This window comes from Haemaphysalis longicornis, unplaced genomic scaffold (assembly GCF_048455015.1).
Source record: "Haemaphysalis longicornis isolate Haplotype H1 unplaced genomic scaffold, Haemaphysalis longicornis Haplotype H1 scaffold_1, whole genome shotgun sequence".
NCBI lineage: Eukaryota > Metazoa > Arthropoda > Arachnida > Ixodida > Ixodidae > Haemaphysalis > Haemaphysalis longicornis.
The window spans coordinates 137,966,473-137,992,238 of record NW_027526203.1 but is presented as its reverse complement, the minus strand read 5'-3'; the positions used below and the strand labels follow the sequence as shown (position 1 = coordinate 137,992,238).

The 25,766-nt window shown below is 45.4% G+C and overlaps 1 protein-coding gene across 1 annotated transcript in view; it reads left to right on the top strand.

The window, feature by feature from the left end:
- LOC144136972 (nose resistant to fluoxetine protein 6-like) overlaps window positions 1-20,498 on the top strand; it is a 187,564-nt gene extending 167,066 nt beyond the window's left edge. The window contains exons 11-15 of the mRNA XM_077669437.1: window positions 3,351-3,470; window positions 6,766-6,886; window positions 10,504-10,690; window positions 16,637-16,779; window positions 20,232-20,498. Coding sequence (XP_077525563.1) covers window positions 3,351-3,470; window positions 6,766-6,886; window positions 10,504-10,690; window positions 16,637-16,779; window positions 20,232-20,492 — 832 coding nt within the window. The 3' untranslated portion in view covers window positions 20,493-20,498. The remainder of the gene's footprint in view (window positions 1-3,350; window positions 3,471-6,765; window positions 6,887-10,503; window positions 10,691-16,636; window positions 16,780-20,231) is intronic.
- The last annotated feature ends 5,268 nt before the right edge of the window (window positions 20,499-25,766 follow it).

Here is a 25,766-nt window from a genome sequence, read left to right as displayed (position 1 = left end):
TGTTGGTCGTGGGTTAATCTTTTCCTTATTGGAATATCGATCTCAGGAAATGATATCATAGTTGTTGTTAGTTTCCACTTTGTGTCTTTGGTAGTAAGAAAAGTGCTGTTAGTGACGGGTAGTGCCTTTTCGGATTATTATTAAGCATAGTGATTTTTATTGCATTTTATTAGAGCTTGCTAGTGATGGTTCGTGTATAATGATCCTGAACAGTTCCAAAATACTCCTAGTGAGATTGAATGTATATGTGGGGGCGAACATAATTTCATGCGTTGGATATCCGAGGGTCCTTCTTAGCAGCAGTGTTTGTGTGCTTTTGCTCGGAATGCGCTGAAAGTGGTGGATCCCCCTCTGGTCCGGAGAGATGACGATACGCTAATTTATTTTTAATTTTTAATTTATAGTTACGCCAAATTCAAGACATAAGGTGGCATAATAGCTAAAAAAGATTAATAAATCCTTCCATAAGGAGCCACAATACTTGCGTAAAGCAACGGAATAATTTCAGGGTAATGACCATGGTTACACAAGTTAAATAGCATGAGGCAAATTCATGGCTTACGTGGTAAAAATACAGTGATACCTCCTTAACTCCAACTCGGATATCTTGACTTATAGGTACACTCGAAACGTTTTTCGCCGTGAATTCATCTCCCATGGGAGCCATGTATTTGGCCTACTTTATCTCTAAAGTTTTTTTGAGGACCAGAGATATCTCGAAATGTTGACAGAGAGGACGCACAGGCAATGTCCGCTACAGACACCGCACTAGGTCTCCGTTCTAACGCTTAGGTCCCACTTCGCGCCGAACGCCGTCGTAAACTGCAAATTTACGCTGTACGAGGCCTATGTTCCCGTTACCGAAATGCTGCCCGGACTACATAGTTGAGACAGCTGTGGACAATGCAGCTGATCATGAGGACGAAGACGAGCCTCGAGAAGTACCTACAAAGACAGAAACAAACAAAGATTGTGCGTCTGTTTCGCAAAAAGGTAGTATGTAGCCATGGCGACCAACTATTGATGCGTTGCACTGAGCAGCTCAAGAACTCTTTTCTGGGACCACATGCGAACGCGAAATAGGCGAGCATCACGCAGTTCTGTCTTCTGGAATAATAAATATTCGTTTTTCCTGCGAAAGTTTTTGGCTTAATTATGAAGGCTCCCTTGTGCAGAGGAGCTTTTGCTACCAGACTAACCTCTTATTTTTTTGACGTGGCCACAACTTTCCGGCATTTCGCTAAGCTAAAATTCCGCTCATCTGGAAATGTTCAACGGATTTTACGACTTCGAGTCAGCGAGTGAGAACTGTATATTACGAAACAATATTTGGGCCAAGGAAAAGATCAGCAAACGTTCATTTCAATTTCATGGAATGTACAAGAGAAAATCTTCACCAATTTCGAAAATGCCAGAGTTCTAATAGTGCATCGACGGATAGAAAAGGGAAATGGGGTGCTGTTTGACACGTTTCATAAATGAACATTGCAATAGATTGATTGATTCATTGATTGATCGATATACGGATCAATGGATTGATTGATTGATTGATTGATTGATTGATTGATTGATTGATTGATTGATTGATTGATTGATTGATTGATTGATTGATTGATTGATTGATTGATTGATTGATTGATTGATTGATTGATTGTTGGGTTTAACGCGCCGAAGCTACACCGGTTCTACGATGCGCGCATAGTGGCGGGCTCCACATTTATTTTTACAACCTGGGGACCATTACGTGCGCAGAAATCTCGACACAAAGGCGATGTCACTTTTCGCCTCCATCACAAAAGCGGCCGGCCAGGATCGAACGACGTCCTTGGGGTCCGCAGCAAAACGCCTTAGCCACTCCGCCAGCGGGGCGGGTGATATAAGACAGAAAGTTTTGAAATTATAAGAAAGTGGGTTTCATACAATGTGCAGTGAAATTAGCGTAATCAGTTTTAACTTAAAATCTGGACATTCCTTATAAACAATGAACCACGGCCACTAGATAATGTGACATGATGTGGTATAAAGTTCACATGGTTGGTACAAAACATCTGACTTGACGTCTTGTGCTAGTTGTAATGGCATTTTCACATGGGTAGGCCGCGCTATGTGAACTCCATCCCAGAAAAAAAATGTGCGATGAATAGCGACCTACCTATAATCGTCCAACCCGATGGCTATTTCAAGCAAATCCTCAGTCGACGTTCAAGGGAACTCAGCGGGAACAATAACGTATGCGTGCCCCTCGTCAATACTCAAACTTCGCCCGTGCTTCTGGTGCAGAGCGCAAGCGACATTTTTTGGAAGATACCGCTGCGAAGATGGGGCCAAGTGATCGCGGCTGTTCACAAAGCAGACATGGTTTGAGGTTGGTGCGTGAAAAAGTAACTGCTGAATAAGGTCATAAATCATTGGAAAACGCTGCACTAGCGTTCCGAGCGCGCAGCTCGAAGGGATCCACAGGTTCCGCGCGTTATTCTGTAGTTGGTGCAGCGGAACCATCTGTTACTTTAGAGCGTAGCTCTTATGCGCCCGTCTTTTGGTTTCTTGTCGTGCCTCGCTGTAGGCCTCGTTGTAAACGGGAGAACAAAAAGGACACCGAAGATAGAGCGCGCAAAAAAACGGAGGGAAGTATGGAAAAAAGTGTGAGGGGGAGGGCAGTATGCCGAAGCCGTGAGAGACGTTCCGCGGCGGTAAAACGTTCCGGTAAAACGCCAGAGTAGCGTGCGCCATCGTGCGTTTGCTGATTACTGGGTTACTTCCTGAGACGAAGGAAGTGCAGCCCGAGCAGAGGGTTAGCGCAGCCGACGCAGCAGCTATGCGCCCTCGCCGAGAAGACCCTGCAGTTCCCGCTGCGCTGGAACATGGAATTAGGGAAATCGTACTACTCAGCCAAACTTTTTTCAGCCTTACTACACTGGAATACATTACGGATACCCAAAAGAAACATAACGAGCATAATAATAAGTCGATATCGTTCCATTTCCCCCTTCTCGGGCACCCGTTATAGCAGCCCGTGTGGGCAACTTCGGCGCGCTGAAATGTGGGGAAAGTTGTTAGAAAAGAGCGAAAACTCTAACACTTGTTTTATCAGTATTCTATAAGGCTTTTGTTTCCTGCTGCTTGTAGGGGTGTTGACTGTGCCGAGTGCGAATCGCTTAGCGGTGCACACTGGCAGTAAAACCGACAAGATACTGTCAGATATCGAAATGAACTGTGTTCGCAAGAGTCTCCTGCAAGCATTCCAGAGCAATAAAGTAAAAATATCACAGGAATATAGTCATGCGTCGTAAGAAATTCATTGTTCCAGTCATCTCAGTCATATCACGTACGGTGACTGTTTTTCCTATTAGAAAGCGAGTCACCGTGGTGATCCTGGCGGGGCTTTCGGTCGCATGCTGCTCCTTCACGGCATGGCAGGTGTGCGGCACCAAGTACACCCCCGTCATCGTTGAACTCACCGACACACTGGAGTGAGCCGGCTGTCTTTCTTGTTGCCATCATCAAATCATTTTATGAGCACAGTCCCCGGGATGCGTATTCTACCACTAAACAACGATGCTATGAAAGTATACTACTGGAGCTGGACTCTAAATACTTTCCAGGATTCTGAATATTTTTTGTGTAATTCACTGTAAAAATTTACACCCCATGCATTTTTATGGAATAGTATCCATCGCTCTGGAGTTCCGTCGTCCAATGGGCTAAGCTAGAAACTACGCACAAAGCAAGCTATCGCCCAAAATATTTTAAGGCGCCAAAATATACTGCATTCCGCTGAATAACTACAGGGTAACCGCTACTGAAAGGACTGCCATGAGGCGGAAAGCTGCACCTGTCATGCCTGACACTCACTCTTTGAACTTGCAGGCCCGTACTTGACATTCAATTAACATATTTATGGCCGAGGGCAGAAAATATTCTGTATTTGTGCTTTTTAACTGACTTTGAATGCTAGAAATATAAATGTAGAGGCTATAAACTAAGTGCATGTGGCTATAGGCTATGAACGTGAGGCTATAAAAGTGACTAGAGGCTATAAACGTGACTGCAGAGACAGTGCTCATAGAAGGGCTTACACGGTGTACGAGCCGCGTTAAGGCATTTTAAATACGGCAATTACAATAACAGGGTGATATCGGCTGAGTGTCACGGAAACGAGGGCAACTCTAAGTAAAACAAACACTCAGGAATGTTTACGAAGCTTGAATAATAAAGAAAGGGAAAAAGGAGTGCGCTTGACCACGTATGTAGAGTATATCCCTAAACAGAAGTGAGAAACCGACGCTGGAAAACGAAATTGTGGGAAAAAATGAGTTATCTGGGTCCCTCAACAAGTGAAGAGAACAAAGTAGAGGTGGCTATGTTAACACGGATGATGGGAACAAATATTTCAATGAAGGCTTTCAATGTCAGCTTGCGAGAAACCATGAAAAAATTATTGATGATAACGCACAAGAGTATATGCTGACTAGCGAAAAACAGACTTACATGGGCTACACGATGGAACTTCTTCATGTAATGAAATGTCACAGCACCCTGTAATACATTGGAATGTCATGCCGATGATTCCACCGCGCCACAACTGCTGGCAGTATCTACCTTCTTGAAGCAACGAGGTGTTGGATTGAGCAGGAGCCTACTTCGGTGACCGGGGAAAAAAGGAACGATATTGCGATAGGTACGTAACAACAGATATTACGTTGTGTGGTCAAAAGAGAAACACTATACTTAGAGCGCACGGATTTTAGCGTGAGGTGTCTGCGTGACATTTGCAATAGTCTTTATTCAAAGGGAAGGCTGCAAATTTATTATCATGATTGTGCGAAACATTGCTGCTTCTCATAGGTTCAGCCGTGCAAAGGCTTGCATGGAGTTCCGAAAAATGGTGCGCTTTGCCGCCTTTCGAAAGTGCATGCCGGCGGCGCTTCAGCTCGGGACAGCTGCCTTTTTCAAATGCACCTTTACCAAAATTTCCTCCGCTGTAGTTTTGCCGCATCACTCGTTTCAAGTTGCTGACTGGACTGCTCCTTAGTGGAGAGACTGCCTCTGCGCTGAAGTTCGAAAATGACTTTTTCTATTTCATCCTAAGGCCCTTATTGAAACTGCCGGGAACAGCCTAAGTGTCTTATTGAAACTGCCGGGAACTACACATGCGCCCCTGTAACGCACCCGCTGGGCAGGAGTAAAACAATGCAAATACGGCGCAAAAATGCAGCTTTGCAGTTTAAAATGTTTTTTTAGGCGGGTCGTTCTGACTAATTCTCTCGCGCGCAAAGCACGACAAAGTGCGGGCAAATAATGAAACGCGTGCATATAGAGTGTCAGCAGCGTGACACTGCCTAGCGCTGCATACGACGATTACGGTAGCCTCATACTTAGTTTATTGTGCCCTTGTAACTTTTATAGTATAACGTACAGTCAGCCCCTGACTCTGGCACTGACTGCGTCGCTGCGAACTGAAAGGGCTGCAAGCATTTATGAAGCCTCATACGCGGAAAGCAAGCTGTCCCGAACCCAGGCGCCACCAGTAGGAGTCTGACAACTGCGGCGGAGCACAACGCTCAGGTGCTCTAGTACGCATGCCTACGACTGTGTGTATAAGGCAAATTCGCTGGAACTTCGTACACAGCACTTGACTGTTGAAAACAGAGCTTCGTAGCGCTTTGTACCAAGCTTTGGAGTCACAACAGGCAGGCAGATGTATTCTGACGCTGCCTGCGAGGCCGTGCACCTTGCGTCTTATGTTGCTTTTTCATGGTTAAATGTTCGCTGTATGTCACAAAAGGCGGATCAAGAAAAGCTCCACGAATCAGTACGCTTTGAGGTAAACGGACAGTTCGGCACACAAGCGCCTGCAAATTAGTGCTCCGCATGGGATCAGGCACCCGAGGTTCTGCCAAGACATTACGGTAACTGTGGCAGCCACTAATGCAGAATATAATACACAAAGACCACCATCGGGAACCCTCGAGTGGTACATACAGTCAGTCTGGAACACTTTTCTGAAATGGGAGACACTAGCATCATATAATTACTTTCTAATAACAACTGTCCTTCGATGTTTCGGAGGCATATCAAAGGTTAGAAAAGAATAAAAAGGCCACAAGCTACCGGGCGGTTGTTGGCGCCCTTCTTTCCCCTCTCTTGTGTGTGTACTGCCTGAGATATACTTGTTCAAAAATATTCGCCTCATGCGCGACTGCCACCTCCATGGCCACTCTATTTCTAGCGACTGTCTTGCGGATTCTATACTCTAAATACACGAACTCCAGCGTTAGCGGTACAAGGACTACAGCAGTACGAATACTTCCTAGCGGCTGTTCCTTGTCTTTGAACTCTAGAAGGCCTTCTCAAACAGCAATGTGAAGTTCGGGTGGCCTCCTGTGCACGTATGTACTATCAAATATAAAGAACTGGTCATCACACTTCCTTTCAAATGCATTTTAGGTCACCAAATTGTGACGAAACACCAAACCGCTTGCCAGAGACCCGGATAAGTGTCTCAGTCCGCGGAAGCAGAAAGCCTTTTGAGGGCGTCCTTATGGGCCCGAGACCAGAATTTATTTCTTGGCTAGGAGCAAATCATCAAAAATACTAGAGCCTTGCACTGATACGCCCGTGGCAGGTCCTTTGCTATAACGGTAGGAAGCAACAGGTATCATGGAGAACGTCATAAAGTGGATGTGTTTGAAATATGCCGTGCACTTTCAGGAGCAAGTACAACTCCATAGTTGCAACTGTTATATTCCTTCTGCTCCTTTCCAGCGACTATATGAACATGGCTACCGATGTTTACATGCTTCCCACCTATCACGCTGTCTGCCATTTTGGAGGATGCATAACGTACTTCATCGTGCAAAAATACCAGAAGGAACCTATGTCGAAGGTAAGCAAAACTGCGCAGATAGCTCTCTAAACCAAATTGCCAGTGCCTTTCACTTCTGCATGCGCAACGCGGAGATATGACCATGCGTTGCGCACGTTCTGAGACCTCCCACGGCTCGCTACTTCAGGAATCGTCGCTCTGCTTATGTAGGAGGAAAAATTGGGCGGCGTAGAACTCACCACTCACAAAGCACCTTTGCTGGGAGAACTATTACGTAGAGTGCGCCCGTGATCAAAGTGCTCATATGAAAGAAAATTGTAAAATTATCGTCCTCATCCAGACTCAGTATACAATTCGCCCTTATGGTGGTCATGGCGTAAATAAGCAGTAAACTGGGAATCTTTTACTGCATAAAGAGATCACGAGGACACCATTTGGGTTAAATTGAATGCGCGCGATACTCTCCATACCTCATGCCTGCTTCTTCTCTATGGTCTGTTGAACCTCTGGATGCGTTCCTCCAAGGACTTCTTAACCTTGTTTGCGGTCACATAATAGTGACCAATGAACGGCTCGTTTCAGTCTCCGTCGTTTTCTTCGTCAAACTCGTCAAATATTTTTTGAAGAGACATTTCGCGGGCTGTTGCATACTTAGACGCACACAGAAAAACGTACGCTTTCTGTGAAGGCAGCGCGCGTCGAAGCGTACGTTTTTATTGCGTCTCTCTTCGCGGGCAATATATGTTATGTCAAAATATGTTACACCACTTAGCCCAACACCCAGCACTGCTGAACTTCTTCGAGCTGCGTTTCCCGAATGGTTTAGTTGAGCCATAAATGTATTTCGAACAAAAACAGATGTTCGACAAACTAACTTCAGTGTCATTTTATTAAATTCGCTCTGTTTGGGCTTTCCTATGCACCAGGCCTCAAAAAGCTCTTCTTACATGCCCGGAATCAGAGAACGCATATTATTATGCTCTAGTAGATTAGAATAAGCTCTTTCTTTCTTGGTGCTCTTTGCCCTGCTTGGCCTTGCGCCATTAACATCCAGACATCATCAAAATACGCTCATTGCAAAAATATAGACGCTTATCATTGGCTGTTGTATGTGCAGGTGCCGTTAAAAGTAATTGGAAAACGGTCTGGTAAATTTACAGGAATTTCTTCTTCCGGAAATTGGCTGTCTGCATTGCTGTGCGTTTAAAGGAGTCCTTTCTGACAGAAACAGCTTCCTGTAAACCGCTAATGGCGGTCATAAAGCCAGTCAGACAAGTATGTTGTGATCTTCACAAATCCTTATTCCAATTACTCATGACGGCACCTGTACGATTCCAACTGGCTTTGTACGCGCTTTCAGCCTTCGTGGCTGTCAACGGTGTTCTGCACTTCTTAACGAAAGTCATGTCAAGTCAGCATGTTTCCTCTTGATTTCCGAACAACGTCCACCCACAGCCCCCTAACGCGAAGTCAACATTCACGAGCTTTTGTTGCGACTGGTTGAACCTAGAAACGCGATGGAATTGTTCTAGCTTCCTCTATGCTACATCCAATACCCCCTGTGGAAGCTGCTGGGAGTATGGCACTACTGAAGTGTCAGCTGTGACGCCCCTGGGTGCCCCTGAACCTGGTGTCAGAGTGCTGACATCGGGCCAGGTATCAGGACTCTGACACCCAAGACAGGTGTCAGAGTCCTGACACCTGGCTGCAGTTGAAGCAGGGCGCCATGTTCTGGAGATGGGCTTAGCTGCCGGAAGCTTCACCAAATTACAGAGGCGTCAACTTCGGCTGTCTGCGGGAGTCATTGGCATTGGAAAATCGTTTCTCTAACGTGTGGGTGTTTCCAACAGTGTCACGACGCAACAGCTTTTAGAGAAAATAGGTGGCTGGTTCTATTTGGCCAGCCTTGTGACTGGCGAATGGACCAATCGCAAAGATCGCCTACTATGGTTTTCGTTCTGGCCTGGTGCGTATGATAATATTTAGGCCATCTGGATGACGATGATGCACGTCATGCAGGAACAGCGCATAGCCGCTCAGATTAGTTGCTGCTGCCGACCGGTCAATTCCGCAATGGCGTTGTATTTGCGTCCGAGGACAGAATCGGCACATGAAAATGAGCATATGCACTGTAGGACAGCGCATGGTTGGAGTCACCGCGATCTTTGAAAAAAACGCACCCGCAACTTTACCAATAGGCCTCTTCAAGTGCTTACCGATGCTGTTCGCCTCCGATCAGATGCAGCGCACGTGCGATGTACGACGTGGCACTCAATAACAAGAACACGTCGGTCAGGAAGACGCGTCCCCTGTTGCTATAAGGAGTCTAGAGTTCCCCTGTGGCGCAAAGTGACGGGGTCCAAAAGATAGGACGCGACGATGTATGATGTCGTCGTCGATGCCTAGTCGTATTCAATACTTTTAACAGAAAAGCTGTTTATGTCGAGCTTTATCCGTCCATCGCATCAAAAAAACCGCGAAGCTTAAGGAGGTACCGAGAATTCGACCCGCAGCCTTTACCCCTTAAAACCGGCAACCTAACCCTTGGGCCGCCTTGAAGGCCCGAGGGGTACGGTTTAGCAACTGTGGGGAACGATAACGGGTGCAGCCGATTGGAAATAAAGAAACGCTTTTCATGACCGGAATCGAACGTGGGTCCCTTGCATTATGTGAAACGGCGTCTGTCCGGTTCAGATATCATCACAGTCCGAGCACGCAGCATCACCTTTGGGCTCGTAGTGCAGGAGTTGGCTTTGAACTTGGCCGCGGATTCTAGCACGTGGCAAGTAGGTACACTTCATGAGAGATATGAAAGCCAGCGGACGAAATGGTCCGGGCCTGCCAGTCATGGAGAGCTCTCAGCGGCAAGTTCAGCCATAAAAGAGAGGTCACATATGGAGCGGGAACTTGGGGCCTATTACTCAACGACTTCAAAGTACACTGAAGTCGGCTCAACAGGCCATGGAACGAATAATGATCTGAGTAACACTTATAGACAGGAAACGAGCTTCCTGGATGTGAGAACCAACTAGAGTAGAAGTTATCAGAGTTCAAATAAAGAAAAGGGACTTGGGCTGCCTACTTAAATGGGCGAAATGGCAATCTGTGGACTACCAAGATGACAGAGTGAACACCGAGAGATGAGTCTAGAAAAAGACGAAGGCCAATTACTTGATAGAGGGACGAAATAAGGAAATTCAGAGGCAAAGAATGAACTCGAGCGGCGCGTGACATGAGCGGTTGAAGGTCGATGGGAGAAACCTTCGTCCTGCTTGGACCTAGTGCGCTGCTGCTGGTGCTGCTGCTGATGATGATGCAACAGCCTGGTCTCCGACGAAGGGAGAGGAGCCTCCAGCTCTGCTGTTTCTCCAGCCTTGCAGCATTAATGCAAGCTGCGCCAGCTTTTTTAAACAGTGACCTTGAGGGCTTCACTTTACAACAGCCTTGTTCCCGGCGTAAGAAAGCAGGCTTTGCCGTTTTGTTCTGGGCATTAGATTTGTTCTGGGCATTAGATTAGGCATTATTTCTGGGCATTAGATTTGGTTTTGCGGAATCAACGCAGGTCGGTTGGGGGCTAAGTGGCTGTCTAGTTTTGCCTGTAATTGTGAAACGAAATAAAATCAATTAAGAAGCTTCCAAGTGGCCTTCGGGAAGCTCCCATGTGTTTATATGTCCAGCTGATGCAGGCGGTTACCTGGGTGGTAGCAGCGGCGTTCAGCACAGCCTGCGTGGCCTACCGGTACGACTGGACGCGCGGCGAGAAGCACGGTGACGTTGCCAAGGTGTCGCTGGCCTTCTGGGACCGCATCATTGGGACCATCGCCCTGGGAGCGTTCACCTTCCTTTGCGCGACCAGAAGGGGCCGTGAGTAACACTTTCTCCCAAAATAAACTTGCTTTCGGTCTGGTCGGTTCACGATTATTTGAAAAAAAAAACGCAAAAAAGTGACCCAATAGAAACGAAAAATACACACTACAAGCGCTCTGAAATGGCTAAAATGGCCGCTGATACGATGGCGTGGGCTGGCAGCTCGCGTCTGTATCATCGAGCGGTAATCTGTGGCACGAGTCAAACTTTGAAATATGAGTGACGGGTATTGATCATGCAGCCAAAATATGCTCCAAACATAAAACCTAGAATTCACGGCAGAACGAATTACCGTGATCTCTAAATTGTGCCAGAAACATCCTTGCGCAGCTCACTAACCAGCACCATAACGCCGATAACGATTTGAGCAGTAAAACACAGCAGAAAATCGGTATGCTTTATCGGGCATACAATGAGGTGCTCAATTCGCACCGCATCACAGCACAAGAATAGATTCGTGTGGGGTAAAGTATGGGATAAAGAAAAAGAGTTCTTGTTTCCGGCAGCATGCAGAAAAGAAGGTTGAATGTCCGATTGAGGTGTACTGAGCAATAAAATGCTCAAATAGCGAAAAGTCAATAAAGGACGACTAATTTTCAGTCAACACGAGGACAGGCATTATTAGAAGCAGCAAAAAATTACACGCACCGGTAGGGACAGGCCCACATACCGACTGGATCGATGACTACCTGAGTAATCGAACGCGGTACGTGCTGCAAGTCGATTGCGAAAACTCCACCATAACCAATTTAACATCCGGCGTACCGCAAGGCAGTGTTTTGGCTCCCATTTTATTCCTGATGTTCATTAAAGGGGCCACGCAGACAAAACGCAAGTTTGGTTCATTCGAAAGATTGCCTCATTAGAATCATACTGACACCACTTTAACCGTAAACTTCGCTAAATAAGCTACATAATTAGGAAAAAAGGGAATGACCTTGCGACCCCCTAGCTCATTTCCAGCAAACAAAATCTAAGGTGTCTTATGTGATAGTTCTGCGATTGGCTGAGGCCGGCAAAAGCAAACGCAAATTAGAAGGGCCATATAAGCTTGGCGAACGAGCTATTTGAGCCCACAGGCAGGGAACATTCCTTTTATACGAGTATTAACGGTGGGGTGAACAGGGGAAGTTACGAAAGTAAACGTAAACATAGAAGTACCGATGCCTACAGCTGTTTGTGACCATATTTGTTACGTGACCATATTTGTCGAGCGAACACCATGTTACACGAAACGATTAGTTTCTACAATAACAAAAACAAACCAGGCGTAAAATACTGTAAAAAACAAGGGCAGGAAACGGCCCACCGCGGTATGGTGACGTCATCTAGGTTAACTAACGGTAAACAAGGCTCCCCAGCACATATGACACCACTGCAGAGGTTTCAAAAACACACGATTTGGGAGGAGAATCAAGATTTTAATTTAAGGTGAATAATTTGTCAGTGAATAAAGCATCGTTTGCTTCCGGACAAAAGCTCGGGGCACCACAAAACACGAAATCTTTCGTTTAAACCAAACCTGCGTTTTGTCTGAATGGTCCCTATATGGATTTCTCTGCTAGTATCAATGGTATCATAAAGCTATTCACTGATGACTGTATACCTCACGATGTAATTAATGCTCCAGAAGATCAGGTAAAATTGAACAACGCATAGAGCACATATCTGGATTGTGTGCTCTCTGGCAAGTGACGCTGGATGCAAAACAATCGGCTCTCTTGATGATAACGTCCAAACAGCATGTATCTGGTTTCACTTACGTTATAAATAATTCTACTCTTCCCGTGGTGAATGAAGACAAATACTTAGGCCTTACTATATTAAAAGATCTTAGATGCGATCTTCATGTGAGCAATGTCACATCATCAGCAATAAAACGACAGTTTTTGCTTTGTATAGGTCTCGGTTTCGCGCCACACGAAACAAAACTACTGGCCTACAACGCATTTATCAGGCCGTCTTAGAATATGCAAATGTCGCGTGGTTTCCCTTCGCAAAGAACCTAATAAACTCACCAGAAGTAATTCAATGATAGCGAATAGATTGTATAAAACAAGTACAGAATAACAGAGTTCACCAACAGAACTTTTGAAAAAAGCAGTTATTTTAACAATAAAAAACCGTGCTAAGCTTTCGCGTCAGAAATTTCTGTACGAATTAGTTCCCAATCACTTGAACATAGACAGTTCTACAGAACTTTTGAAAAAAACAGTTATTTTAACAATAAAAAACCGCGCTAAACTTTCGCGTCAGAAATTTCCGCACGAATTAGTTCCCGATCACTTGACCATAGACAGTTCTAGGTCCATTTCATTCCCAGAAAAAGGGCCAACACGACAAAGCATTCACAGAACTGTTTCAATATCAATGCCTGACTCACTGCCAGAAATATTCATTCTTTCTTAGAGCAAGTAGTGAATGGAATAATTTTTCCATCAGTATTAAAAACAGTCAGGCATGGGACAGTTTTCAACCCTGCTAGAATGTTATTTATTGTCTTTGGAGTGACGAATTGAGTTCTTTGTCTGCTTATTGAAGCGGTCAGTATTGTTGTGTACGTATTTCTTTCGACTGTGTTAGCATTTAAGTATTGAAATTCATTGCCGTCTGTTTCCTCTCATAGGCTAGTGCTATTTGACCTGTGACGTGAGCAGTTTTTGTGTAAATTTGGTCGCCTCACAATGTAGGGGGCCCTTTCTGCAATTATCCCTAACCAGGCATGGCAGTATAAGTACATAAAAATATTCCCGCAATGTTCCTGGGAGAATACAGAAAGAAGTCATGCCATAGAACTAGGGGCAAAGCGAAAACTATGACCAGCCGACGCTATGCGAGGCGGAAACCATTATATCGACGCCCCAACCTGGCGCTGTGTTCAGCTATGTGCCTTCATCAGCTGTTGCAGCTGCCACCAGCATTCAGATGACAATGAATGTACGGAAGAAACTGATGAGGTGTTCATCACCTATCTTTGGAGAAATGGACAGACAAATTGGCATTCAAAGAACGAAGAGAGACATGCAATCTTTCCATGATCACATCAGAAGACAAGACAAACTTTCCCTTCAATTGGACAGTGCTCCTTCTGCACTCGATCGGCCTGCGGTGTGGTAATCATAAAATTTACCTTCGCCTTTGTAACTCTAAATCCAGAAACCTCCAAAATCCCCAGTTGGGTCTACAGAAAAGTCATGACCATACACACGGTATTCAGCGTAGGCATGATGCCAATCCTGGGAATGTCCTTTTAATCGAGAGACCATCGCTTTATGTTAAAAAGGCATGACCAAAATATCAGTACTATTTTACCAAACTACACGTAACAAAACATTTTCTTTTCACGTTTCAGTGTAATACCGCGTAACACGCCCGCAAATAAAAGCTATTCATCTTTCTGCGATTAAATATTACCAGAGAAACATTCTGATACGCTCCACCTGAGTCATAAAAACATATATTTTAGACAGCGGAGAAATAAAAACCTGTTATGAGCAACTACTTAAATTATCGGTAAGTCTTAGAGGCGAATCGCGCGGTGCGGTGTTAACTTTTATTCCCCTCATTGCAAACGTCTAAATATTTTGCTGAGCCTGCGGTTACACAGTGTGTGACATTGGCGTTAAAAATGTCTCATCGGGACCACGGGCACAGCGAGAGTAATGCTTTGCGCAATTTAAGGTGTCCTCCGTTATTCTACGTCCCAGCGGTGGGTAGCCCAGATCTCCTCAATTCGGGACGTCTCGAATTAAATTGTATTGTTGAATTGCAAACGTCACACTGTGTAATGTCTTACACAAAGAACGCATGTGACAGGCGTGGGGATAACCTAAACCGTCACTTTTCTCCACTTTGGAGGCCAATTTGTGAGCTCACGTGCTTGGCGTGTACAGGGCTTAGCAAGTAAGGTACAGCACCACGTCAAGCCGCCTCAGCTCAACGCGTTTCATGCTACAAACGATGAATAGTTTTGGAGAGCTTATTTCAACACTGCACATTTCAAGTGTTGTAAGATACATTCACGTATGGCCAGATGGCTTAACCCAATTCGCTCCTCGTTGCATGCATCCCAGCGCTGATGCTCCCTTCGTATGTTACAGTAGTAACAGGAAAACTCGCACGCCTCGAAATGTTTGGCTAACTCTCACGTGTACCGAAATTTCAAAATTACACCTGAAGAAAACGTCACGGTTTGAAAAAAGGCAAATATATTATTGCATTCAATGTACTCCCGCAGAGTGTTCTATCGCCGGGGTACTGTTCTTTATCGATCCCATCTCAACGCCGGTAGCAGTTTCTCTCGCCGCGTCTGACCGGCAGGTTCACTGCGATGGTGCTTGGATAACGTAGCCTCTAATAGGTTCCACTTGAGAGCCGCGTCTCCCTTTGTGGGCCAAAACCCTGCACACCACATCGATCCCCAGCAGCAGCAGTGCCCTCTTCCCTGTTTCCATGAGTGCGGTAAAGGAACATATCCAGAAGCATCGTACCACTGACTCATCCATTTACCTCTTGTTGCTACTGTGCACATCCCGTGTCTGCACTTTACTGTTCCGATCCTAATTATCTGTGCGTGTACAACACAAAATAAACCTTAAACCACAGGAGGGAAGGCACCGAGTCGACAAGAAAACCAACGAGTAAGGAAGTTCGTAAATCAGGAAACGAGTCTGGGGAGGACCTCCTCCGAATGAAACAACACAAGTCACCCAACCCAACTCCCTGGAATCGGCCGTAACAGCAATTCAGAGAGGGCGCGATCAACCACGTCGAGAGACCCTGCAGATTGATAAAAAAGGAATGCGCTTAGACCCAGCCAGACGCCTAGTGCTTTTCGGACAAATCCTATGCAAAGGTTAAGCCCTGAGTGTTATGAAGGCAGCTAACAATGTTGGCGAACGTATCCTGGTCTCACGTGGGTTTTCAAAATAGGATCAGTTGCAAATCTTTTAAAACGACATGTCTGGAAGAAACCTATCTTTATACTGTCCGTCCTTCCATACTAATCTATATGGACAGCAGCAAAATGCATTCCCGGTAATACCATATTTATAGCGTAATCAAGTCTGTCGCCCGCGCCATTGAAGTGTGAGAACACGGAGTGTCGTTAGCACTGGCCATCCGCGTTGAGATGGTACGTTCACCAAGACGGAAACACCATCAGTGCAGTCAAGACGCACAAATCAACGGCAGCCGCATCCGGAACGCTCAGAACGAAGAAGCCGGTTCTCGCTTTCGCTCTCACTCGACTTGACAGCGCGAACTTGGTGCTCCCGGTTTTCTATTCTTCCAGTCTAGGATGTCACAGGTCGTGGCGGACAATCCGCATAGTGCCATGGTCTACCATGAACGACTATGACAACGACGAAGAAGCTGTGTTTTGGACACAGCAAGCGTGGGCTCCGATATAGCCCCTTGTAAATAGATGGTCTCATCGTGTAAATACATCGCTTTATCATTAGCCATAGTTCATGTGATCTGCACTACTTCCACGTTACAGTAGGGCGAAAAACGGCCATTGATCGTGCCTCTCGTTCTCACTGACCGAAAAAGAGAGAACATCCCAAGGGCAACGAATGGTGATGGATACGAAGCACTGAAGACGTGCCGCTGTATACGCCCCTCACGTCAATGCTGGCCACAGAATGAACGCGGAGCCACCTTGCACGCGACACTTGTTATACAAATGTCATCGCTGCGGTGTATGCGGCGATCTACCATCTGCTCAACACTATCTGTGAAACATGGCGGCGCGCACAATGGCGGCCCATCCTTTCACCAATTCCGCATCAATGCCGTCGCATTCACTCATAAGGTGTGCTTGGGTGTCGTAGAGTTTTTCTACTTTGCGGGAATGTTGAGAAGTATCTATAAAAAAACAATGCACTGCACCATCCTTTTCCGTGTGGCGCCATTTACCGACTGCCGGCTCATCCATCCCAGGTGTCGTGCAGTCCATGCTGTCTTGCGCTCCGCTAGCAGTGCTGAGTCGCCTGTCCTTCGGCGTGTACCTCATCCACTTCCCCTTCTTCGACGTCTGGAGGAACGCCGGCAGGGAGAGGACGTATCTAGGCGTATTCAACATGGTAAGTGCCTGACAAACAATAGTGTACGTATACGACAAAAGCAACGTTGTTAACGGTGCACATTGTTATATTATAGGCTTCAGAGCAGCCCACTTGTATACACCTTCTCTTGCTTCTAAAAGGTTTGGGTTTGACGAAGATGGAAATCAGATGCAAAATTTTCCTCTCCTTTAAATGCCTATCCAAGGAAGGTGATACAGAAAAAAATCGGAGGGCTCCGTTGTCCTTCGAGAGAAAAGTTGATCTCCGTGGTAGTTACTGCGGTGTATGCATGCATGCTTGTATGTACGCATGTATGTATGTATGTATGTATGTATGTATGTATGTATGTATGTATGTATGTATGTATGTATGTATGTATGTATGTATGCATGTATGTATGCATGTATGTATGTATGTATATATGCATGTATGTGTGTATGCAGCCATAAAACTTGGAAGATAGTAGAGAACACAAGAAAAGGAAACTTAGAACAAGGTAGAAACCACGATTGTTGCCAACGTTAAAGCAGAGACTTGCCTTCGTCAGGGAAAGTCAGGGCAAGCATGTATGTATGTATGTATGTATGTATGTATGTATGTATGTATGTATGTATGTATGTATGTATGTATGTGTGTATGTATGTATGTATGTTGATTGATTGATTGATTGATTGATTGATTGATTGATTGATTGATTGATTGATTGATTGATTGATTGATTGATTGATTGATTGATTGATTGTGGGGTTTAACGCGCCGACGAAACGCAGGCGATGAGGCGCGCCGTAGTGGAGTGCTCCGGATTAATTTTGACCACCTGAGGATCTTTAACGGTATGTATGTATGTATGTATGTATGCACGTATGTATGTTTGTATGTATCTATGTATGTATGTATGTATGTACGTATGTATGCACGTATGTATGTATGTATGTATGTATGCATGTGTACATGCATGCATGTATGTATGTAATGTATGTAGAGATATGAGGCTTGGAAGGTGACGGGCCAAGAAAAGACAAAACATGAACAAGGGCCTGAGGCTGCCGGCTAGTTGGTAATCTATGAGCTTCACAGCGCGAATGTAATGTATGTAGAGATATGATGATGATTGTAGGGTTTAACGCGCCGACGAAACGCAGGCGATGAGGCGCGCCGTAGTGGAGTGCTCCGGATTAATTTTGACCACCTGAGGATCTTTAACGGTATGTATGTACGTATGTATGCACGTATGTATGTATGTATGTATGTATGTGTATGTATGTATGTATGTACGTATGTATGTATGCACGTATGTATGTATGTATGTATATATATATGTATGCATGTGTACATGCGTGCATGTATGTATGTAATGTATGTAGAGATATGAGGCTTGGAAGGTGACGGGCCAAGAAAATACAAAACATGAACAAGGGCCTGAGGCTGCCGGCTAGTTGGTAATCTATGAGCTTCACAGCGCGAATGTAATGTATGTAGAGATATGATGATGATTGTAGGGTTTAACGCGCCGACGCCACGCAGGCGATGAGGCGCGCCGTAGTGGAGGGCTCCGGATTAATTTTGACCACCTGGGTATCTTTAACGTGTGCCGAAATCTCGTACACACGGGCGTTTTTGCTTTTCGCCTCCATCAGAAAAGCGGCCGCCGCGGCCTGTAATCGAACCCGCGACCTCGTGCTCAGCAGCGCAACGCCTTAACCACTGAGCCACCACGGCGGGTATGTAGAGATATGAGGCTTGGAAAGTGACGGACCAAGAAAAGACAAAACATGAACAAGGGCCTGAAGGTGCCGGCTAGTTGGTAATCTATGAGCTTCACAGCGCGAAATTGGACCACGGACACCAAGAGGGGCTGCAAACAGGCGCTGACATCCAGTTAAGTTTTGTGGAAAGAAAACAAACAGTTAAATATACATTTTATCGCAACGTCTTGGCAGATTCCATAGCCGCAGAACAGCCACGTGTGCAAAAATAGATTAAGCCCGCTGACAGCCGACGTAGAAACTACGAAAATGACGACAAAGCGATCAGTCACGATAATATTCCCAATAGGGTGCCTTAATAACTAATCTCATTTTTGACAATAGAATGGATGGGGCACTTATGCACTTATATCCTTCGCATTCTATTACAGTTGCCTGAATAATCGGTAGGGTAAGTATATGAACATGGCGGCTGACAACAAGGCACTCGTCAAACAGCGGTTTGCAACCAGCCTGGTCACACGAACGACAATGCCGGCTAAGAGGCCCCTCCAACCTGTTCCGTTCATTATTATCATGCTCCCGCAGCCTTTTATTCCGACAGCGGCCGGTCTGCCCTATGTAATTCTTGCCGCACGAAAGGGGAATCTTATGGATTACCCCTTCCACACAATCAACATATCTTGTGCGGGGATTTACGGGGCAAAAACAATCCTCTTTCGAATTGGACCTATTTATTTTACACAACCTGCACAACTATTTGCGGGGCAGGTAACAGGACCTGAAAATTCACACGCTCGGTGACTTTGTTTAATTTGTGTGATACACCATAGATGTACGGCATAACTATTTTCTTTTTGTGGTTCACTTGGCACTTTTGATTAATGCGGTTCCTGAAGGTATGCTAAATTATATTAACAGCGCTACGAAGGAAAACTGTCAATTCAACCACAAAAAATAAAAAAGACGTTATGCTATGCATCAATATGCAGAATTTTATATCTCAGTCACTTATTTTAAAAGTTTCAATGTTTTCAAAGTTTATTTCTGAAAGTGCAATGTAATGTACTGTGTAGCGTAGGTGTACAAGAGAAGGTCCCAAGTTTGGAAACCACAGGCCGGACCTCCTGAGGCCCACCCTATAAATTTTTATTCACAACATTGCACCTTAATCAATTAAACTGAGCGGATGAAGTAATATTGTTTAGCTAATTACGCACAATCAAAAATAATAGCGCTCATCCCAAATGACTCCTAAGGGCACATGCATGGGTTTGTTCAAGTAGATCGTTTCGCCTAGCCTTAAAATTTTCTCTATGAAAATTGACCGCCAAGCATGCGATATCTTTTGCGACTTTTATGTTCCCTTCAGCGATTACAGGTCATGTTATAACAGTATTATCCCTCTGCCATCTTTTACTACATACTGCGTCCCGTGAAGTGCGACACTTTAAAAACTTTTTCGAGCTCGCCTTATAAATGTGTACTGCAGGCGTGGCAAATCGGGCGCTCGCCCAATAGTCATTTTTTGCTCTCTTTCAATGCGAGCTTTCAATCTATGCTCAACGTTTCGACAGCTTCTGTAAATATGGATGGACCCAGAAGCAGTGGAGTCGTCGCTGTTCCCAGGCTTGCAGCTTTTTCTCGTAGCAGCAACAATTGCACTGGCTTCCGTCCATGTTTACCAGCTGTTCATTTTCAGTGCCTTCTTGAGTTCAGCATATTGAAAGAATGGTAATTTGCGCCCCGCTCTCACCCTTCCAGTTTTCATCCGCCGTGGTGGCGTTTGTGTGGAGCTGTCTGCTGGCGCTGTGTCTGTTTCTGGCGTGCGAGGCCCCCCTGGGTCGTCTTGACAAGCTGTTATGGGGCTCTCCGCCACCAAGGCAGCCGCAGCAAATGCACGAGGAGGAAAAAGCCGCAGAGCACATCAACGGCCGTGACCTCGAGCTAGGCCCTCAGAAGGTCTCCTTCGACCGAAATATAAACGCCTCCATTTTCGCGCGAAATAAAGAGCTGGTGCGGTAGCCTTCAGATAGTTTACACGCAAGTAGCGGAGCCATTATGAGGTCAAAATTATCCACCGATACATTTAAAAGATGCGGTATTTTTACAGCAACGCTGTCTGATACGCTTTTATGATTTCATTTGTCGTATGGGCTTCATATCCGCGGCGCCGCCCGCCATTCTTGCGACGGCACGCTTCGGGCGCATGGGAATTGCTGTGGCAGGACACAACTTGAGTGAGAGCACCGATGAGCTATGATGCAAAGTATAAAAGGCTACCTGGCCACTGACTAAAAAATTGTTTAGTCGGTAACCTGTGTGTCCCTGTCCATCACGTGACCCAGCTTAGTAGCGCCGCTAAAGGGACCAGCGACGGCGATTGCAAAAAGCAGCAAGATTTTATTCCGGGAAAAGTACTACTCATAAATGAAAGACAAACAAAGAAAGATAATAAATATTTCCTTTTGCGAGTTTCCTTACAGCCAGGTAGTATCTTTTGCACATTACACGGTTGTCATCGACAGGTGGTTGGCGGTGGTCTTCTGGTTAATTCTTAGGGTCCCCAAAGCGAGTTTGTGGCCTGCGCTTTGTTGCAGGAGTCAGCTACTCCAACCAGAAATTCCGGGGGTTCAAGCACAAGGGAAATGGTACGGGGCGTGCAATATTCCATACGATTTCCATCTGAGGCACCATTTGGAACTCAGAAAGGAGTTACGCTGTGTATAACGTGGCCTTAGTGGTTGAAATTTGTGTTTACAGAATTACGCATTTTCTTCCTTAGCGTTGGAAAGGAACTGTTGCTAGGTGTTTCAGTTGAAACTGCCTGCGCGAAGGTATCTGTTCTGTTTTTCCAGATGGTAGGGGTTTGGATACTCTATCAGATAAGTAACGCTCTGTCGTAAGTGCTGTATAATGCTATCCTCTACTCTTGTGACAACGTGGGGTTAAGGTAGGTGGAAGTTGTTCGGGTACGAGCAATAGTCCGTGCGATCTTCTTTTTTGAGGTTTATAGCGACAACACTATATTTCTTTGCCGCTTTTTGTTCTTTAAAATTGTTTGCTTTTAAAAACTGTCTTGCGCTATGTTCTGACCGAGGTAGCGTGCGTCTGTCGGGTCGCGTCGACAGACTCTCACTCGCTCGCTCCAGAGCCGTATTACGGGATGGGCATCCCCATTCCATTCCAATTCCATTACGAGGAATTAGAATTTGTGGCAATTCTGTCCCTTGAATTCTTTGGAATGACAAAACTTAGCCCATACCACACTGCTGCAGTGGACGGGCTGTTCAATTTCATTTCTTAAATTACTCAACGTAAAAACTGTCTCATGGTGCTGTATCGATTTACCGAGGAACGCAACATGAATCTGACGTTATTACACACATTGAAAACTACAAACGTATGCAAAACGTGTCACCTGTCACCGAAGTAGGGAGGTGGTGGCCGCTTCTTGACATATCTCGTGCAAAACAACCGCCCTACTGATGCAAAAAGCGGCAATGTGTTTTGTATTATAAGTAGAGATAGTCCCGCTTCTTATTATAGTTTTAGCAAGCTAGCTTGTTCTAATGGTTTGTTGTTGCACGACGCAAGATGAAGCATTCACGGCTGTTTTTTTTTCAGTTTTGTTGCACAGCCTGTCGTGTCCTATCTTGCTATCTTCGCGTACCATCAGACCCGCGCCATTAGTACGCTGTGGCCAACTCACGAGGTTGTCGGGCATACCTTTCTCACATCTACACGCACTTCAAATGCTCACTTGAATGATTTCAAGTGAATTTAAAGTATTCAGCAGTAATATTCTGCATCAACGCGAGAGGCGGCAAGGCAGTGCTACGGAACACCGTTAGCAGTTTTGCAGTTGCCGTAGGAAAGTCGCCATCGCTTTCACGTTGACCTCCATTTCGGTTGTGTATTGGCCTGGCATTACCCCAGCAAAAGCCATTCAGCACAGGAAATTATTTATTACCGCCTCATTTTTCTGTGTGTGGAAAGGTGTGGAGGGAGCCTTTAGTGAACGTTTCTGGACCCGACTTAAGAGCTTGGCTTTTTTTCACGGAGCTCAACAAATTGAACAAATGCATAATCGGGTTTGCTGATATTGAGCATCAGGCTGCCATATATGTTAGGCCTAACGCCCTTGGGTCAGCTGTTCTAAAGATCACTTACGCGCCATGACGTTTAAGGTGACAGAACCACATCGTGACGGGAGCCTTAGCTGGACAAATAAAAAGTATGGCCAGGCAGTTGGTTTCCATGAACGAGCAACCTATAAGCATCATGACTTTATCAAAATTTTGAAACAAAGCCTTTCCACCTAACTAGTGGCGATGCCCCAGCTTTCAAGCTGCCGACTGAGGCTTCAGAAATGAGGCGCAAAGGCCACGTGCACATAAACACAGCAACCAAACAACGAACGAGTTTTGCGCAACCGGAGAAGAGGGCCGCACACTCCGATCGAAGCAGAGCCTGTTCTTGGACTGTTGAGAGATTGCAAAGTACTCCCAAACAAGGGCGCTGCTGGAGACGGAACTGTTAGAAACAAATGTCCATTGTTAGCTGTGTCTTCTGCATTTTCGTATATATTATATAACGTAATCCTACATCCCAGATGCCCATTACTGTAGCAGAGCGTGGAGGTAAAATGCTTAGTAATACATCCGAAGCTCTGTTCTTACGTTTATGGCGGGTGCCGGGCCCACCGGGTCCTCACCCACAATTTTCTCTTTGCTGCCTTGGTTTAGATTTTGCTCTGTCTCGAGGTCCATAGGGGGCGGCAGGCAAGCGGGAGTATTGACGTCGTGAACATTTGAACATTACATGCCGATGCTGTTAATGGAGCCTCGGTGCCCCGCTGCAACATACACACAGACGGTCGACAGGTTGCCGCCGTATTCCTGGGAGATGCCTACCAGGTCGGCTTACAAGTCACAACGCTCTCCGTTGCCTGCCGGGTATGCAGGGTGTGAGAATTCCAAGCAGACTCGTTGTTGCACGTTTCATGCGCGGACGCGTTATATATGGCCTGGTCACACGGCGACTTCCACTGAGGCGCCCGTCTGCTGTCGTCGCCACGGACAATTGTACATAGAAAGCTATGCCTCAAAATGCCTGCTAAAGCACAAAGAGCCGACCTAACGGCGCCAGCGCCCAGACGTGACGCTTCATACCAAAGGGACAAAAAGCTTCTTTGAGGCGTTTCGTCGGGGGCGGCCGGTGGTCCACGGAATGGATGTATTTCGCCCGAGCGACTGACAGCTCCGTGTTGCATCAGAAATCGCTACCGCAACCTGCAAATTTAAAGTAAATCGCAATGAAACCCCATGTGCAGGCAAATTTGATAAAGAGGTGTCAAAATATTTCTTCACAGCCCAATCAGTGTAGGTCCAGTGACTTCATGCTTTTTTTTTTCAATTACAGAAGCGGAATAATTGGATTGAGCGGTTGCACGATGTCGGAAGGCAGAAAATATGTAAAAACGGAATTCAGTGACTCACCCCACAAATCACTCTTATGCAGAATGTGCATCACATGAGGGATCAACACTTCAACAGCGTTCCACAAAAATTGCGAAGGCAGACCGGAGAATAAACGAAGAAATAAGGAAGACATAAGGACGAGCAAATAAGGAAGAAATAGCAAGAACCAGTAACTTCGAACATATTTTTTCTAGAAGGCCTTTAACACGTCTTCCAGAACCCCTGTTCTTTTTCGCGCCCACTTAACTGCATGCGTGGCAGCCCTGTGAGCATTAAAACACTTTTTTGTATAGAACAAAGTGCTAACAAGGATGGGAAAAGGGCGTTTTGGGGCTAAGCAAGACCTGAAAAAGTCTTCAGAATTTGAAGTATGAACCAGCTTCCGAAATGCAACCTTCGACTACTTAACTAGCCGAAAGGCGCCAGCGATGGTTACACCGTCGTCTAAAAACCACAAGCCCATTCCCATTCCATTCCGGGATAAAGGCATTTAATTACGTTCGCATTCCATTCCTCCAAGCATTGCTCTTATTCCCTTCCCATTCCATTCTGGCATTTTAAAAAGGTGGAATCAGTCCTGAGTCATTCCAACTCCGGATTTGCGACTCGGCAACACTGCTCCAGAGCTACAGTGTAAGATGCTCCGTGGCTCTCGATCTGTTATAATAATCTTGGAAAAAAATTAAAGCGAAGTTTACCGCCAAGCCGATTTATAATTACACTCCCTTTTATTTACTGGTCATAATTAGTTGGCTCACAGGGGTTTGCAAACATTACTGAACTCCAGTCTGCTGTCCATACATGGCCATCTACGCAGAGATTACGGTTACAGTAAAGATGCGTAGCTGTTGTTTTATCAAAACTATTCCAAAAATAACCCAATACAAAACATGAAGATTGGTCGCCTACACGACCGCATTTTCGCCGAGTTGCAGCCACTTCTCATAAATAGTTCACATTGAAGCTGTAAACGTCGCAGAATTCCCGTATGCTATCAATACATATCTGCCAACATATGGACTATGTTTACAGAGAACGGCTGGCACTCTTCTTTTGTCGACACTGCCCTGAAAGAAGTTATGTGACGAAGAATTTAGAGTTCATTCAAGGGACGTAATGTGCATGTGTTTTATTCGACTAATATAGTAAGTAACCTTGCAAAACTCTATATAGTTAGTTTCCAACAAAACTTTGCGGGTCTTCTATCTTCACTGCTGCCTTGACTTTAGCGCACCGCATCTCAGATCTACCAGGGTACTTTTGGCAGTACCACTTTATGTTTAGAGAGCTCCTGGGAGTATTTTGGCCGAAAGGGAGGCCGTTTTGAGTGTGCCCTAATGAGCTTTACACAATGTTTGAACACGTTTAGGGTATGTCATTGTTATATATTGCGTCTCTGCAGGGGAATTTAGCCGTGCCCAGTGTGCTGTTCCTTATAGCTCGCATAAAAAAATTGTGCGTTGTTTGTTGTATTGGGATTTTCATTTTTTCGTGAAAGATTTGCGATACACTTGAAGCTTGTACTATTTGTAAGTAGTTTTTCCTCTTACATTTATGACGCGGTCCATTAAGTAGCCTGATTATTGGATTGTTCAGTCATTTCGCTTTGAATTCATCGTTTAACGGTCATGCCAGGACTCTGCTACAGTCCGTTTGGTGACATTGCGATAGCAGCTGGTGTGACACTGGCACATAAAACTTGTTTTTTCTAAGACACACTGTTTTTTCAACCCAGTTTTCCGCCACATGCAGTAACGAAGCATCACGGAAGAGCGATATCCTCACCTGCAAACGACAGGATACACTTAGCTCGGTG